At 42.5% G+C, this 16,493-nt stretch overlaps 1 protein-coding gene across 1 annotated transcript in view; it reads right to left on the bottom strand.

The window, feature by feature from the left end:
* The window catches only part of kiaa1109 (KIAA1109 ortholog), a 115,138-nt gene that overhangs the window by 52,542 nt on the left and 46,103 nt on the right, over positions 1-16,493 (bottom strand). Inside the window, exons 33-47 of the mRNA XM_056590573.1 lie at positions 16,128-16,338; positions 15,978-16,037; positions 15,075-15,298; positions 14,396-14,572; positions 12,495-12,625; positions 11,584-11,707; positions 10,911-11,023; positions 10,608-10,698; positions 9,463-9,522; positions 8,005-8,303; positions 5,891-6,106; positions 3,655-3,835; positions 3,210-3,387; positions 2,524-2,685; positions 871-1,010 (exon numbers count right to left, since the gene is read on the bottom strand). Of these exons, the coding sequence (XP_056446548.1) occupies positions 871-1,010; positions 2,524-2,685; positions 3,210-3,387; positions 3,655-3,835; positions 5,891-6,106; positions 8,005-8,303; positions 9,463-9,522; positions 10,608-10,698; positions 10,911-11,023; positions 11,584-11,707; positions 12,495-12,625; positions 14,396-14,572; positions 15,075-15,298; positions 15,978-16,037; positions 16,128-16,338 (2,367 nt within the window). The remainder of the gene's footprint in view (positions 1-870; positions 1,011-2,523; positions 2,686-3,209; positions 3,388-3,654; positions 3,836-5,890; positions 6,107-8,004; positions 8,304-9,462; positions 9,523-10,607; positions 10,699-10,910; positions 11,024-11,583; positions 11,708-12,494; positions 12,626-14,395; positions 14,573-15,074; positions 15,299-15,977; positions 16,038-16,127; positions 16,339-16,493) is intronic.

Genomic DNA, 16,493 nt, shown 5'->3' with positions numbered 1-16,493 from the left:
GGTGAAGAAGCCGAAGCCATCACGCCCACTAGGCCACGCCCACTTGACGTCCTCTCTAGTGGGTGATTTCGAACTCCAGGGGCAGAGATCAATAGGTAGACGGCGCAGAAAGCCACCCGGGCCTAAGCCCGGGGGGCTTGAAGTAGATCACGGTATTTTCCTCTCACACGCGTTAGATACAATTCCCTCCATAGTCCCCATTTACCATACCGAAACATGCCGACTTTATAACGAATAAAGTGAGTGAAAGCAACCCGGGATTGGACTATTTTCTTCAAGAATATGTAACAAGACTCAGTGTGACTGGACTGAGACCAACCCTGATACCATGTAAACAGTTTGAGTGTGACTGGACTGAGACCAACCCTGACATGATGCAAACAGATTGACTGGGTAGCCCCTCCCATTCTGCCGGCGATTTGAGTTCGCCCTGCAGAAGGGTCTGGAGAAGAGCTATACATTTGTTTCTAGTTTCTATACGTTTTTGCAGAAGCTAATCTCCAAGCTGGCTTTTCCCCCTGGCACGCTTTTGGCTGGTTTCACACAATTGCGTACAGAGTCATTTGAAGTAGGCCCATTGATCACGCTTCTTGTGCTGAAGAAAATGACAGCAGCTTACCACGCAGCTTCTCCCTGAGCTTGGTCTGGCAATAGCCAGGCTAGTAAACAGACTCAGGTTGACTGGACTGAGACAAAGCCCATCACAATGTAAACAGACGTAAGTCAGTCCAATACACATGGAGTCACACCAGCTCTTCCTAACTAGGCCGATAAAGAACAATAAGCTAAATAAACGGTTGGAAAGTTTGCAATCAGTAATACGCATTACTGATTGCTCAGAGTACGCCTAGTGGTTGTGTGTGTCCGTACCTGGACTCTGACATAGACCACCACGTCCACAGGGAAGGAGGAGTAGGCTGAGGTGGAGGAGGAAACCAGCGACGTGGCCGACTCCTCCAGAGAATCAACCGGTTCAAATTGGCCAAGGTCCTCCTCTTGGGAGGTCGCTGCTGAAGGGGATACGCACAAGAAGTTTTCACACAATCAGAAATGTGGAACTATTGACACATGTCTGGAGTTGTTTTTTCAGGCCCAGGATCTGCTGTTATGCGGGGGGCCGGCTGCTCGCCAGACATACGACGGCGCACAGATGACGACGGGGGAAGGATCTGAGGACATTCTCAAGGCCCTATTTTAACGGTCTGACGCAAGTGAGCTTTGTAGGCGGTTCTACGGCAATGTTGCTATTTTACCGGCGCATAAATTACTCTTGCGCCCGGCGCAAATCTAAAAAGGGTTGGTCTGAAGTAGCCTAATTACCCGTAGGTGTGGTTTGGGGTTAACATGCAATAAACCAATGAGGGTCCCATCCCCTTTAAGAGCCATGAGCGCATTTGAATCTGACAAGTTGATATTTTGACGTTTGCAGTCTCCGATGAGACAGATGCATGACCACATGAATTTCAAAATTCAAATGGCTCAGTTTATGGCCAAACAGGTAAAGCAGTTGTCTTGTCTTGTCTTGCTAGTTCGATCCCCAGCTTAACCCTAACTGTTCCTGACGATCTGGCTGCATGGTTGACTGCCGTCGGTGTGTCAATGTGTGTAGTAACCGATGTAAGTCGCTTTGGATAAAAGCGTCTGCTAAATGCCCCGATTGTAATTGTAATTATTTAATGATATTCACAATACATTAACAAAATTGTTTCTTACCAGTATTGTATGCATTATCCTTTTCGACTTGTGCTCCTAATATGCATGTGTGTCCCCGTTAACATACATTGCCATGGACTGTATTACGCGTTACGGGTTTAGTTTGCGTGTGTTTAAATAGATGGACGCACACACGCGCGCCCGAATTCATTAATTATTTTACACATACACGCGCGTTCGCATTCATTCATTCTTTTTAACACTCATATCAAAACATATTTTCTCAAGATCAAATACTCTGAGAAAATATGTGTTTGCTGTAAGGTGTTTGCAGATGCATTGATTTAAAAGTACAAAGTATTACCGCTGTATCAGCTGTTCTTTCCCAAATAATTTACCAAGAATGTGTGGCTAGGTAGATGAGAGAAGCAAAGTGTATGCGTGAGGTGCACAAGCAAAATTATGCATGCGCCCTTAAAATAGCATCCGAACAGCGCCGCCACTGACTTTAAACCTGGTATTTCCTGGTTTGTGGCGGAATTGTTTTCTGAAACTGCAAAATAGCACCAGGGAACATTTGCGCCAGAACACGCCTCCTCCTCTTGCCGAACCGCCCCTTGGGGCGCAAGATCATTCCCTAATTCACCGACGCATGGCGGTGGAGGGAAAAGAACGCTCTGCGCCAGTTGCAAACTAGCAACGACACATGTGTCAGTGTAGGAAGTCAATTGCGCCGGATGCAAGATAGGGCCCTTAGCGTTTAAAGCTGGAAATGTACAAGTTTATAACTACAACTCAATTTATGTGTTCAAGCCCTGAATTTGCCTTCATATTGATGGTACACGCACACACACACGCACACACACTTACATGTATAGTTCCTCTCCACTGGCGTGATGGGAATGGTCTCCAGGGCCTTCTCCAGGAAGTCCAGGAGACAGGGGCTGATGACCATTTCCTCTGGTAGGGTTTGGAGAGCGACCCAAGCATACAGTTTGGCTGTCTTCACCCCGCCGCTACCCTTGGCCTTGGCTGTAGGGGCACATTGTAGTTTATGTCATCACCTTAGGACTTCTACATGGTAACAGGCACAGCTAGTTCACATGTTAAGGTACTTTACACGACGACCCAGCAAACAACAACATCCGGTTGTTTCCTGTTGGAAGTTGAGTTGGTGCTGACCGTGCGTGCTGTTGAGCCCTTCAGGGCCACCTTTTTTGTTTTCAATGCTTGTGTAGATTGGTAATTAATGTTTGAAGATGGAACTGGGTAGCCAGCTGAAAATGTCTGAGAATGAGTTGAAATGGCCCACGTTTATTGTGTTGTGTGCTAACCAGGCGATCGCAGGCGATCAAACCATATAGCTAATTTCACTTTATACAATGCATTTCCAAAAAATACAGTTAAATGCAGAACAAAGTTATAACATTTAGATCTGTGATTTGAAAAGGACAAACCATGTGGACCAGTGGTCTCAGATGGGTAGCAGAGGCATGTAGATATTATGATTCTTTGTACTTGATTAAACTATGTAAGGAACGGAGGAGCCGCTGTACCTGAAGTGAGGGATGGCAGCAGGGGAGCTGTGAGAGAGTTAGTCTTGCTTGGAACAGCGTTGGCGAGACTGTCCACATCTTTCATACCAAACAGCTTGGATTCTTTGGAGAATGGGAGCGAGGACCCCCGGGAGACGCTTGGCGACTCCGTCTTTAGGGTCTTGGAGTTGTAGTGGAGCTGTGGAGAAAATAAATGCTTCCATGTTGATTACCATTCCATCTCCAGGATACTTAGCACCGTTTAGTCGAGGTACCCAGCTGTTTCAGCCAGGGGGATATCTCAAAAAATAATCAAAGCACGGGTTAAAACATAATATGTATTAAAAATATTATGTTCTATCCGTGCTTGGAAGAAAAATGTACTTCTGAGGGAATTATTCCAGTTTGAAGTATTGCATTTATCGATTCAATCCTCCGTTGTGGTGGTGAGAAACCCTGAGCACACCTTGACGTCCACCCCGGGGATATAGAAGACTGTGGTCTCCAGGTCGTTGGACTTGGTCTGCAGGGTGGAGGGGCACTTCTTTCCGGTGAGGAGGTGGCTTGTGGAACTGTATGCAGGCTGCAACTTCTTCTTCTTGGGCGGGGATTCCTGGTCCAGACTGCGCAGGCTGCGATCGCAGCTCCTGCAGAACACACAGAGGAACGTTGAACCCTGAGGCGCTGTGATCTGAATGAACCCAATGGGTTTATAGATGTTCGTTTGTGCAGTTCTCCTTTCAAGCAAGATACCATACTTATCTCCATATTATAATTTTGTTTAATATATACTATATCTTTTTTGTTGATTGATTTAATCAGAATAAAAATCATTTCTAATCATTTTCACATTGATTTATTTGAAAGGTTAGGTCAAATTTCATGACCTCACACCCACACACAGACACACAGTCACACACATCTTTTTATTATGTTTGTGTGATAATTGCATTATAAACAATATTACACACAAGGTACTTTTGCATCATTGTAGTCACTTCAGCGATGCTTGCTTGCACCACCTCGTTTAATATATGCTTCATTAAATACTTTAATAATTAATTACTATGCTAACACTTTACAATAAGGTACGCATGACTAACGAATGGTGAATGACGAGGGCCCTAACGGGGCCCTAAGTGACAATTATTCACTAACTACTGAGGAGTTACTGTTAAACAGACTAGTGGATACTGTATTATGGCTCAAAAAGCTTAACTACTGGTGAACGAATGAATGAAAAAGCTTATCTACTGGTGAACGAATGATTCAAAAAGCTTCACTACTGGTAAATGAATGATTCAAAAAGCCTCACTACTGTTAAACAAATGATTCAAAAAGCTTCAGTACTAGTAAATGAATGATTCAAAAAGCTTCACTACTGGTAAACGAATGGTGAACGAATGATCAAAAAAGCTTCACTACTGGTGAACGAATGGTTTGTGAATGAGTAATAACTAGAGCTGTCAAGCGATTAAAATATTTAATCGTGATTAATCGCATTAATGTCATAGTTAACTCACGATTAATCGCAATTAATCACAAATTATTTTTCTATGCTAAATATCCCTTGATTTTTTTGTCCCATAATTCTTCTCATTTTAATTCTCTTATCAACATGGTTAAGTGCATCGGCTTGCCTTGTGCAGATGATTTTTTATTGATAACAACATTGGCATATGCTGATCAAAACAGGACGATACAAAAAAAGAGCCTATAGTGCAATTAAACGACTGCTTTGAACAAATGCAATTTGAACATAGCAGTCAGGCTACTGCTTCTTTGTTTTGAGCCAAAGAAAAAAAAAAAAATAATAATCTTTTTTTTGTTTTTAAATATAATAATTGCGTTAATCGCGCGATAAAAAAATTAACGCTGTTAAAATTGGTTTGCGTTAACGCCGTTAATAACGCGTTTAACTGACAGCTCTAGTAATAACTCATCATCAGTCCGATCCAGCTCTACCAGTCGATCCAGTGTGGGACCCAAGCCAGCCCTCAACAGCGCTTGAAACCAAGGGCGGCAGGTTTAAAGCGTGCCCTGCAGCAGTGTACAATTGATTTTAACATTACTAATGCAACAACTTTTAACATTACCACCGCCACATCATCAACCTTAAATAATAAATATCAATGTATGCTTTGTGAATATCTTTATTACATTTTTTCAAAATATGACAATCAACCCGTTTGTGCCCTGTTAATTAAAAACTAATTGTGTAATCCCAAGGAAATACTGTTCCTTTCATAATAAATTGGTCAGTTTGCTAATTCACAGAATGATTAATTAATACAGTATCCCCATGTCTGTTTAACAATAACTCCTCAGTAGTTACTGAGTAACTCACTTAGGGCCCCAGTTAGGGCCCCAGTCGTTCATCATTCATTACTCAGTAACAAATACAGTAGTCCCCTGGACTGGTTACCAGTAGCTCCTCAGTAGTTACTGAATAACTCACTTTATGGCCCTGGTTGTTCATCATTCGTTACTCAGTAACAAATACAGTAGTCCACTAGTCTGTTTACCAGTCACTCCTCAGTAGTTACTGAGTAACTGTCACATAGGGCCCCGTCAGGGCCCCAGTTAGGGCCCTGGTCGTTCATCATTCATTACTCCTTCGTTTCTCAGTAACTACCCACGTTTTTGCGTACCTCATCTCTGGTGTGTGACGACAGTGGTCGTAGAGACAGACGGGGGCGTACCTTTTGAAGGAGACCTCCTCGTGCTCCGGCTGGGAGGGGGTCGGGTGAAGGACACACTTCCCGCTGTCGATCTCCACCCGGACGTCTAGCTCAAAGTCGATGTTGCGCTCGATGGGGGGGCTGAGGAAGCTGCGGCCAGAGGGCGCGCTGGGCCAGCGCTCGCTGAACAGCTGGCTGACGGCGGCGAACCCCGAGGCCTTCTTCTGGGCCATTTGGCTAAAAAAAACAAATAAACCACTAATAAAAACAAATAAATTCTGCCAAAAAGTGTTCACGTGTTATATATCCAACATTATTCACCTTAGGCTCCGTGAATAGTGGGGAATAGCCCCCGTGACCGAAGGACGAGGGGACTATTCCCCACTATTCACTTTGCCTTCGGCGAATATTGTTAAATATCTTCCTTCTTGTGGGACGCTTGGCTGTAACACAGTTAGATTTAGAGGGTGATATGATGTAATATCATATAATACACTTAGAGTTAAAGGGTGATATCTCCCTTCTTGTGGGACGCTTGGTTGTTATACAGTTAGAGGGTGACATCATGCTTTTTAGACTCTTCCCTTTGCTATATAAATAGGTTTTGCAGAAATGAGCAGTGAGGATAATAAGGGGTATTTCTAACATACAGGCATGTTACCCTATTCTAATGGTACCTCCGGACGCAATTATTAACTCTAAATAACCATGATATGGAATCTTTCATTTTCCAAACTCTAACGCGACTTATTTTAGATGAAAAGTGGTATGGTGGGTGACATGGTAGTGCTATGAATAGTTCCTGGTCCAAATCTCTCCTTAAACACATCAAGTACAAAAAAGATAGGATAAGATGTAAATATGGAATTCAGCTTCCCTCTTAAGGTTATTCGTCTTGAACCATTAAATGTTATTGGTTACTAGGGGTGGGAATATCAGGGTACCTCACGATGCGGTACGATACGCGATGCATGGGCTGCGATACTGATAATATCGCCCGCCATAAGCTACTGCGATATCAGTAACATCTACCACCTATCTAAAACCCGTCTAGTCAAAACTGGACTGAAAATAGTCTTGGAATCATCACAACCCGCTAATTCCCTTTTCAGGCCTCTACCATCAGGCAGAAGGTTGAGAAGCATCAGGAGCAGATCCACCCGGTTCTCAAATAGCACCGATCCTCCAACCAACACTCCTTATCTGCTCTGCTTACAAAGCATGTCCTCCTCCTCAGGGGATTTAAATGCATTAGCACTTTGTCATTGCTACTTTTATTTATTGTATTTTTACACTGGTAAAAACGCACGTGTTTAGTTTTAATGTGATGTCTTTTGTGTATGTCCAGTCCGTCTCCCTTGTTCTGTGTGGTATTGTACTGTCCTGTTTGAGCCAAATCACTTAAATGAATTCCAGACGATTTGGGTCATTTGGCAATAATAAAGACTTGGCTTGATACAACGTTTCTGGAATCATCTATACATTGTTATACAATACATCACGATATATGTCTAATAAAGGATACAAAATTACGGAAAAGGTAAAGTGCTAGACTTCGGTCTTTATTCACTGTCGAACCCGAGACTTTCAGTAACTCGTCTTCGGTTAGTTAACTTCGGTTCAAGTTTCCGGCATTCATGTGTTGAGGACTTCAAGGAGCTTAGAAATCTGTTTAGTCCCGCCTTATTTTATTAATTTAAGTATCGATATTTGGGGTGATATTTCCTGTCAAACTTCAGGAATAAAGCATAAAAATCTAAAATAAATTGTTAAATTATAATTTTTCTTTACATTTACAAAAATGTTGCGCCAATTTTGTGCGAGTATATCGATTCTCGTATTGCACGAAAAAGGGCTACGGCATATCGGCATACAGATATTTTTTCCCACTAATATTGGTTACTATTTTGGAACTTCAATATAGCCCCCCCTACCCCCGCCGCCCACATAAACGTATAATTCTAAATTTTTGTTTATGATCGTTATTGTCTCAACCCGAGGATCTCTGAACACACCACTGGAGCAGGCTGCAGTTCAATGACTGGCCACAAGGAGCAGCAATGAAAAGGGATCTCAGATTCTTACATACAGTTCCTTTAAACAAAGAATAGAATGAAGAAGAAAAGAAAACGTACAGCGGTCTGCGATAGCTGAAGGGCCGCACTCGCTCATAGTCCTCATCTTTGTCTGTGTCCTCGGAGGACGAAGAGGACAGCTCGCCCTGGTGGTGACCCCCGTCGTGCTGGAAAGGAAGTGCGGGTGAGAAGACAGCGGGGGTTGCGGGGGCACTGAACACCGGGTAGTGGCCCTCACTACTAGGTGTTTGAGGATGATGATGATGATGATGATGATGATGAGGATGGACAAGATGATGGGGATGTGGTGGCTCATCAGGGCCGCCGCACAGCAGCTCGGATTCTGTCTCTTCTGGGAACTTCAGAAAAAAGGAGGCAGGAGTTTAGCATCCCAAATAACATACTTTTGTACAACACATTAAGGATGCCTTTTATTGTAATCTTAAGATAAGTAATGCTTCAATTTGTGGTACATGAAGGGAGTAATCAGTGAACTCCAGATTGACACTAGATGTTCATTTTAGATTGCTCAAACACATGTAAGCTGCAAGTCGCATGTTATTTTGAAATAGTTCAGTTACAGCATGAGCCATTCCCCAATCAGCAGCCAGCGAGAGAGCCGAAATAATACAAATGTGCAACACGTACTGAAATTAACTCTGAAGTTATAGTCTTCATAATTACTGAACATGACAGTAACTTCTGAGGCCTGCAGTGTAGAGAACCACAGCAGGCAACAGGGATTTCTAGCTGTTTAGGTTTTTAGAAACACAATATATACACATACAAAAAAATTCTAAAGATTAGCTCAATAAAAAATAAACCAAGAGCGAAGTTATCAACAGTCTATCCTGTTTCCCCATCACATCACTATACCATCACCTTCTACTACGCTCAGAGCACGACAGAAAGAGCAATGACATGGACACACTGAAATCAAGCACAGGAAGTGAATCCAATGTTCAACATCTCAGACATTATATACCAGCAGAAAGAGTAAGGTTAATGCAGAGTTATTTTTTTGGGAGAGACATCTCCCGGAATGAACAGTCAGAAACATTAAAGTAGAAGAGCTGTTGAGGGGACAGCAGACAGGATGTACAGTGAGCCAATGCAGATAGATCAGCATATTCAAAATAAACTCCCAGTTAAGAATCATGTTTTGATTAATATGCTTTCAGAAAGAAGGGAGTGCTGTGCTTTGTTCATAACGTTGACATAAGTGTGGTTGACATGAGAACCTGTGGTATTCAGGTAGCAAATGTATTGCTTCTGTAGTTTCAATAAATTCATCATCAGCTATATGAAAGTCCTTAATGTCATTATTTATTACAAATGACTATATATTTTCTATTGTACAGGAGTGAAACTTATTTTAGTCAGAAACCAAATCCTGCCTCCTTCAGCGTCTACATGCTGAAGTTTAGATGTTGAACGTTGTGGTGCACAGCACTTTCTATCTGAAAGCTAGAGATTAGTTTTTGTTTTACGTTCGATTCCAGCTGTAGTTCCAGATACCTTGAATACCTCTCCTGGACTGAGAGGCATGTTTGTGGAGTCCATGGCTTCCTTATTGATCTTTTTTGAACAAGAGACAATAAGGATGACCCAGATGAAAAAATATGTAAAAAACTTTATAACAGGAAGGTAAATATCCAAAGGAAAAACAAATGACAAAATGTCTGCTTTAAAGCAGCCTCAGCCTCTGAAGACTGTTTCATGGGTTCAATGACCAAATGTCTGAGGTTATTGTTGTCAAAAAGAAAATGTTCTTTCCCAATACCCAAAGAAAGTGCAGACATTGACTTTGAACGGGAACGTTTGTTTTTGACGGGAACACTTGGTGTTATGAATTTGTATTGAGTCTCGTTTATGAGTAAATTATTAAGGTCAATAACATGAGTCAAAGTAGAAATTTGAGATGGGCATATTGACCCAGCCCTTTGTTCGAAAATCAACAAAACCGTGTTCAGTTGAACAGGCTTGGGAAGGAAAATGGGTAAGAGCGGGGTTTTGTAGCCTGGCGATGTCATACTCATAATTCTAGTCAGAATATGAGTCTGAGACCAAACCATTGGGCTGTGATTATAGGGCGGAACCAGGAAGGAAAATGCCTCTTCGCTCAATTGGATAGACCTAAAACCAATCAGAGCAACGTAGTATGTGACGTATGTTGTGCGAAGCACAGCTATTCTCAAACTAACTCAACTGAGCGCACGTTCGAAGAAGTAGAAAAAGAAGATGGACATAAACGATTTATGCCTGTTTTGTAAAAATAATTTAAGGATACACGGACAAATTGGCAACACGGTCAGCATTTTTGGGAAAAAAAGTAAAAGCGCTGAGCGCTCTTTGGTGACGTGGTTGATTACGTTAATGTGTATCATCTGTCCATCAACGTATAAAGCCCGCCCTTACAATTTGTTTGGTCAGATCACTTTTTGATCTGACCTAATACCTCCCAACGATCTCAATTCCAGACTGAATCTCCCAGACCAAATATTTTGTGGGCGGAGTTCAGGCTGGTATCCAGGCTAGGGGTTTTGTGCAATGGATTGAAAATCTTTAACAAGAAAAGCATTTGGAACTTTGATGAATGAAAATGAAAATGTTTTCATAATGAAAACATTGGCATGTTGTATTCTAGAATAGTATGAAGTTACCGTGTCCTGGATGTTGAAGGTGACCCTAGGTCCTGGGGAGGACGCCTCCATGCGGACGTCAGGCAGGTCCTCCACATCTGCTGCCTTGGAGCTGCTGTCATGAGTATTAATCATCAAACACAACTGATAAGTCGTACTAAGAATGGACCATATGATAATAAAAACTATAATCAAGAAGAAATTGGAGTTAATTCTGTTTGATTAGATGTGGTAAAGGCGGTTTTTCATTTATCAAAGCTTTGATTTCCAACATTTCCTCATGGGTATTAATGCGTCAAAAGACTTCCAAAATCTCCTCAGTACCTTTGGCGGTCCAGTTTCTTCAGAGGGGGTCTTCCCGCTGCTGCTGAGATGCTCTTGGAGCGGTTGTAGCTTGGCTTGTAGCCCAGGCCCCACTTATCTTTCAGCGATGCTGCCTGTTGGGCCACAACACAAGCATGGACGTTGTGTGGCCACTAGGACTCAACAATGTCATAGTGGCCACTGATACCATCACTGTTTAGTGGTGATTATTATAATGTACTTTTTAGCTTTTTAATTTAGTACGTTCATGATAAATATGTTAATAATTTTATGACAATTACCACGGATGTGTTATTTGCATGATAGGTTAAATTGAGAGATGCATGGATAATATATTGTATATCTTATCAGTATTGGCAGTTAAAAGCTTAAAAATGGTAATGGCATTAGTCCGATAAATTGTTAGCCAGATTATTTTGATGCATTTATTGTGTGCAGACAAAAATGGCGATGGTGAAAAGGCAGCGTTAATAGGTTACATCGGACAACATTTAAATACACAAGTAAGCTGCCAGTGATTGTTAAAAGCGCTAAAGTAGGATGACCTTTATTAATTTTTAATTAATGAGCACACATTGTTCAAATCATATTGCTTCCTTAGAGTTCCCAAACTAATAAAGTGGAGGGTCCCGTTCTGTATTCAATCCAGGGTGAACCCTGACTGAATCCTCACCCTCATGCTGGATCTCCGAAGCTTCTTCCGGACGTCTCTCCTGATGTCGTTGACAGCGACAGACTCAAGCTGCTGGTACCGCTGAATCTCCTGGTTAATGGTACCTTCACTGGCTCCAAGTTTCCTGATGTTTTCAAATGGCAGAAGCAATAATTTATGTAGTATATTGTACAAAATCTTAAGTCAAAAGAAGCCCTGGTGAACAATATTTATTTTGTAAAATTACCAATGTTTAAATATGAACATAAACTGTATATTGTTCTAGTATACTTCCCGATAAAAGCTTGCACAGATCGAGTTGACAGGATAAACCCATTAAGGCAAAACCCAAGAGAGGGCGAGAGGTGCAAAACAAGAATAAATACTTTTGTGGCTCAACGACTACTGGAGCTGTGTAACTAATCTCACAAATCAGACTTCAGATTATTATTTTATATGTAAGCCTCATCGACTCCTGCTAATGAGTTTACTTGAGTAGAATTTCCTCATAACGAAACAAGGTGTAACTCCGCCCCTTGCAGTTGCTGGTTTCCAGCCCTGTCTCTGTGCCGTCTCCCCCCAGCAGTTCTGCTATAACACAGTAGGACTGCTGGGTCAGAGGTCCTATAACACAGTAGGACTGCTGGGTCAGAGGTCCTATAACACAGTAGGACTGCTGGGTCAGAGGTCCTATAACACAGTAGGACTGCTGGGTCAGAGTTCCTATAACACAGTAGGACTGCTGAGTCAGAGGTCCTATAACACAGTAGGACTGCTGAGTCAGAGGTCCTATAACACAGTAGGACTGCTGGGTCAGAGGTCCTATAATACAGTAGGACTACTGGACCCCAGACTGCCCTCCAACAGAGACAGAGCTGGCACTATGACGGTTGGAGATGGTACGTGGATGGAGGTGAGGAGCAGGGTCTTACTTGAGGTCATCGATGACCTTGGCTTGTTCGTTCAGCTCTCTGATGTCCACCAGCCTCTTGGTAAACTTGCGTCCACGTGCATCTACCACTTGGTTTCCCGTCACCAGTTGTCTCCTCGGGTCAACCGGCTCCTTGTTACAAAACCACAGAAACATGTCAGGTAACGATAACTAATCTGTCCATAAATTCACAGCCAAACTCTGCAAGAGCTTCCAGCAGACAGAAGTTGTAGAAATATTATATGTCGAAATAATAATTGGTTTAATTATTATCAGGAAATTATCAAAATCCCAATCCCAAATCTCAACCCCTGAGTATTTTCTTTTAAATGGTTAAGCCTTCTTATTGTTTTGCACACCACCCAGGCAAGGCCTGTTTGTCAAGTGGTCATTTAAATAACAAGTCAAAACACTAAGAAGTCTATGAACAGGTCAACTTGAGGTTGCTTATCTTGCTCAAAAATGCACTCAGCTAGGCTGCGGACATTGGGGTTCAGACCCAACCAACAACCTTTGAGCTGAAACAAATACTCAAGCTAACACAATGCCAATTAAATAGGGGTTTGCTAATTAGAAAATATCTCATTTGGGTTACATGAAATTCTATTGAAAATGTGCGTTAACCGTTTAGTGCTCAGTGGTCACCAGGCATGTGAACATACGGACGGATTCTGAGAGTCTTAGGGAACACACGATGTGTGTATTCAGCTTTGCTTAATAATTATCCATTAGAATACATCTGTGAAACTGGGCTTGTTGCCATCACCAAAGTTTGAAATACATTATCAAAGAAGCACTACAAACCGAATTGGTTCAGAGGTGTTGTTATTTAAAGTTTGATTAGAAAATTATGGTATGTTTTGGGAGATAAACCAATTTAACGTATTTTTGCAATTTGAAGAGAAGATGGACCAGTGGTTTACTTTGCTCTTGATACTTAGCCGTTCTTACCCAACAGCTAGCGCAAAGTAGCTTTTATCGAAAATGTTGTCATTACATAACATCGGATTAAAATCTATTCAATGAGATGGCAAGAAGCAATTCCACAAAAGTACCATTTTATTAATTGTCATGTGTCATGCATGTGACCAAATTCCCACACCTCTTGCGGATAAATTGAAAACAAAGGACGGTACATAATGACACCACCACCAGCAACACTGAATTGGAATAGTCAATATCAAGCATTTAACATGATCCAAACCCAGGCGGCAGTCACCTAGCAATAGTGAGTCAGTTATGTTCTGGTCAGAGCACACCCAGACTCCCCACATTTGCCAGGTTACCAAACGCATATTGAGCACATCGGTAGAGCCCTGAGTGTGGACTATACATTACAGTGAAACCATTCCTTTAATTGACATGGCTACTATAATGTTTTTTTCTTATTGCTGACTTACCCTGGAATGGATCAAAACCATAATTGTCCTGTTAACAGGTCATAGAGCTATCGTTGGTAGCTCTATGACCCACTTTCATCTCGACAATGAAAGTTAGACACTGAATTAAAGAAAACTTGCCATTTCCTCGACATGTTATACTCATTTGTTATTTTTCTTTCGCTTGTTTCATTGGGAATGTCGAAAATAATAAAAATATTCACAATTTAGAAACCTGGTCCTTCAAATGAAACCATTTTATAAATCACAGGTTAATGCGGCGAAAGGGTTTTTAAACATCATTAGGTTAGGAAAAAAGCCATACAATTTCTTGACAAAGTGAAGCACCCCATTAATGTTTGTGGTCGGTGAAATTAAATGCAAGCATTGCCATTCTTTGCATAATGTCGATTTACACCAGCATAGCTCCACATTTGAAAACAAGAAAGCAGCTGTTAAACTCCTCTGCACCCCTTGAAAGTTGATTGCGTACTGAAATAAAATGCACTGAATGACTACATACACAGCCCCAGGAGAGGGGTCTCAGGGTCTTTGTATCGCCTGCTTCCAGGCGGGGAGTTGCACAGTTTAAGTAGTCGGCCGGTGAAGAAACACTCTGTGGCCGGGGGCTGAGACCCAGGATGTGATTTACCAGTCGCTTCCGCAATGTCAGCCTCGGGCTAAAAGGGACCTCTGGGCTCTGAAAACATGGACAGTTGGGTGGGTAGCTGGCGGGGTGAATGTGCTACTACAACAGTGGTATAGTAAAGTAAGCCATGTATGATGTCTCCTTATTACAGTACACACTATAATGTAGGTAATCAAATTAATTCAGTCTTTCAATTTTCTTTCGGTAAACTTCTTGAACTTTTTTAATGGTGTAGAATATATGTCAGAACTTTCTTTGGTTCAGAATAAGCATAATTCCAGATGATACATTACTTTTTGGTGGCATTGCATAGATCTATTCATCAATGAAAAGTTTTTTTTGTTAACAACACAAGATTGATCATGAATATGAAACCAGAAAAGTCTACAAGCACGACTCGTGGTACCAATAATACCCAAAGATGAGTGGTTCACCGTGGGTAGGGAGGGGTGGAGGCTGGGTTTACCGTGTGGAGGCTGGGTTTACCGTGTGGAGGCTGGGTTTAGAGACTGGGTTTATGATGTGATATGTGATGGGTGGCGATTCGTCTTACCATGTGAGGGCTGGGAGACATCGTGTCGGCGTCATCCTCATCCGAGAGGTCGGCCATGGGAGAGGTCCGCTCGGCGATGTCCTCCGTGTCCTCCTCCCCAGTCAGGGAGGTCAGCGTGTTGCCGAGGGCGTTGAGACGCTTGCCGATGTTAGGGTCCATATGGACGTCAATGCCGCACATTTTCCACAGCACGTTGAGGGTCCAGGTCCCGGCGCTGCTGCTCTCTGTGTGAAACGTGGAGAGGAGTGGAAAAGAAGAAGAATAATATTAAGAGGAGTGGTCGGACGGTGTTCCTCAAACAAGGCCAACAGCAAAGCTACCAAAATTAAAGAAATTAGCAAAGCCAGCCAGAGATTTTAAAACCAATGTGCACATGATACATTTTTCGATGAGGACTATAAATAAACGGTAAACATAAACAATAATTGACGATATAGAGCACTCTCTACTTCTGCATGGACTGGCCCATTATGTGGCCCATTAGGGCCACATAAATGTATTCCATATACTGGAGTCTTCATAGAGATAGTTTATATGAAGACTAGTGATGTAAGGCACGTTTTTCAGAAAGTCCTTGGAATAAAAGCTGGTGTTCATAGAGTAGTACTGGTTTCAAACCTACATCCAGTTTGGCATCAAATGATAAGTAAATACACTCTAAAGCCATGGAGGATAATGGTTTGATGCTATATGCAACACATGTATGACGTAATGCTCTTCCCTGTGGTGGGATGACTGAAATGATTATATTTCTGTTAACCGACATAACAGCTTAGCATCAACGCTGTTCTCTACGTAGCTCTGAGTGGGTCAAGCACTACAAGGCATTGGCTTATCGTTTCCTGAGAAAGGCTTGTTTAGACAAACGTACAGCATGCTGTGAACCGACTAAAGAAGACTTACCTGCGGAGGCCTGGCCGGTCGTCCTGGAGCACACCTCGTACGTCCCATCGGGAACCACGCCTACAACAGAGGGAACGCGCAGTGATGTTTTTAGCATCAATGCTGATGTGGAAGACCCAAGAGAACCTTCGCTCCCTGTGAGTCACTCACATGCGTTGATGACCAGGTCGCTGCGGATCTCAGGCTTCCAGTCGTCCCAGGACGTCTCGAAGCCCTCGGCGAAGCGGATGCAGAAGTTTTTGAAATGGCCCTTGCTGACCAGCGACTCAGAGGAGCAGGCGGTGATCAGCGTGCTCTCGATGGTCAACACCAGGGCAGAGCCGGTGTCAAACTCCACCGTGTGGTTGGCCTGAGGGGCGGACTGAAGGAGGGAGCAGGGGTGTTATGATGCGTTTGCATGAACAAACCCCTCGGAAATGATCCATTCCCATGAAGTCCCCCATACCGTTTCAATTCATGACGCATAAATATTGGAGTATAAAGGTTGACAAATAGCTTGATACTTTAAGAACAAAC

This window comes from Gadus chalcogrammus, chromosome 5 (genome assembly GCF_026213295.1).
Source record: "Gadus chalcogrammus isolate NIFS_2021 chromosome 5, NIFS_Gcha_1.0, whole genome shotgun sequence".
Lineage (NCBI taxonomy): Eukaryota > Metazoa > Chordata > Actinopteri > Gadiformes > Gadidae > Gadus > Gadus chalcogrammus.
This window is presented reverse-complemented; position numbering and strand designations above follow the sequence as displayed.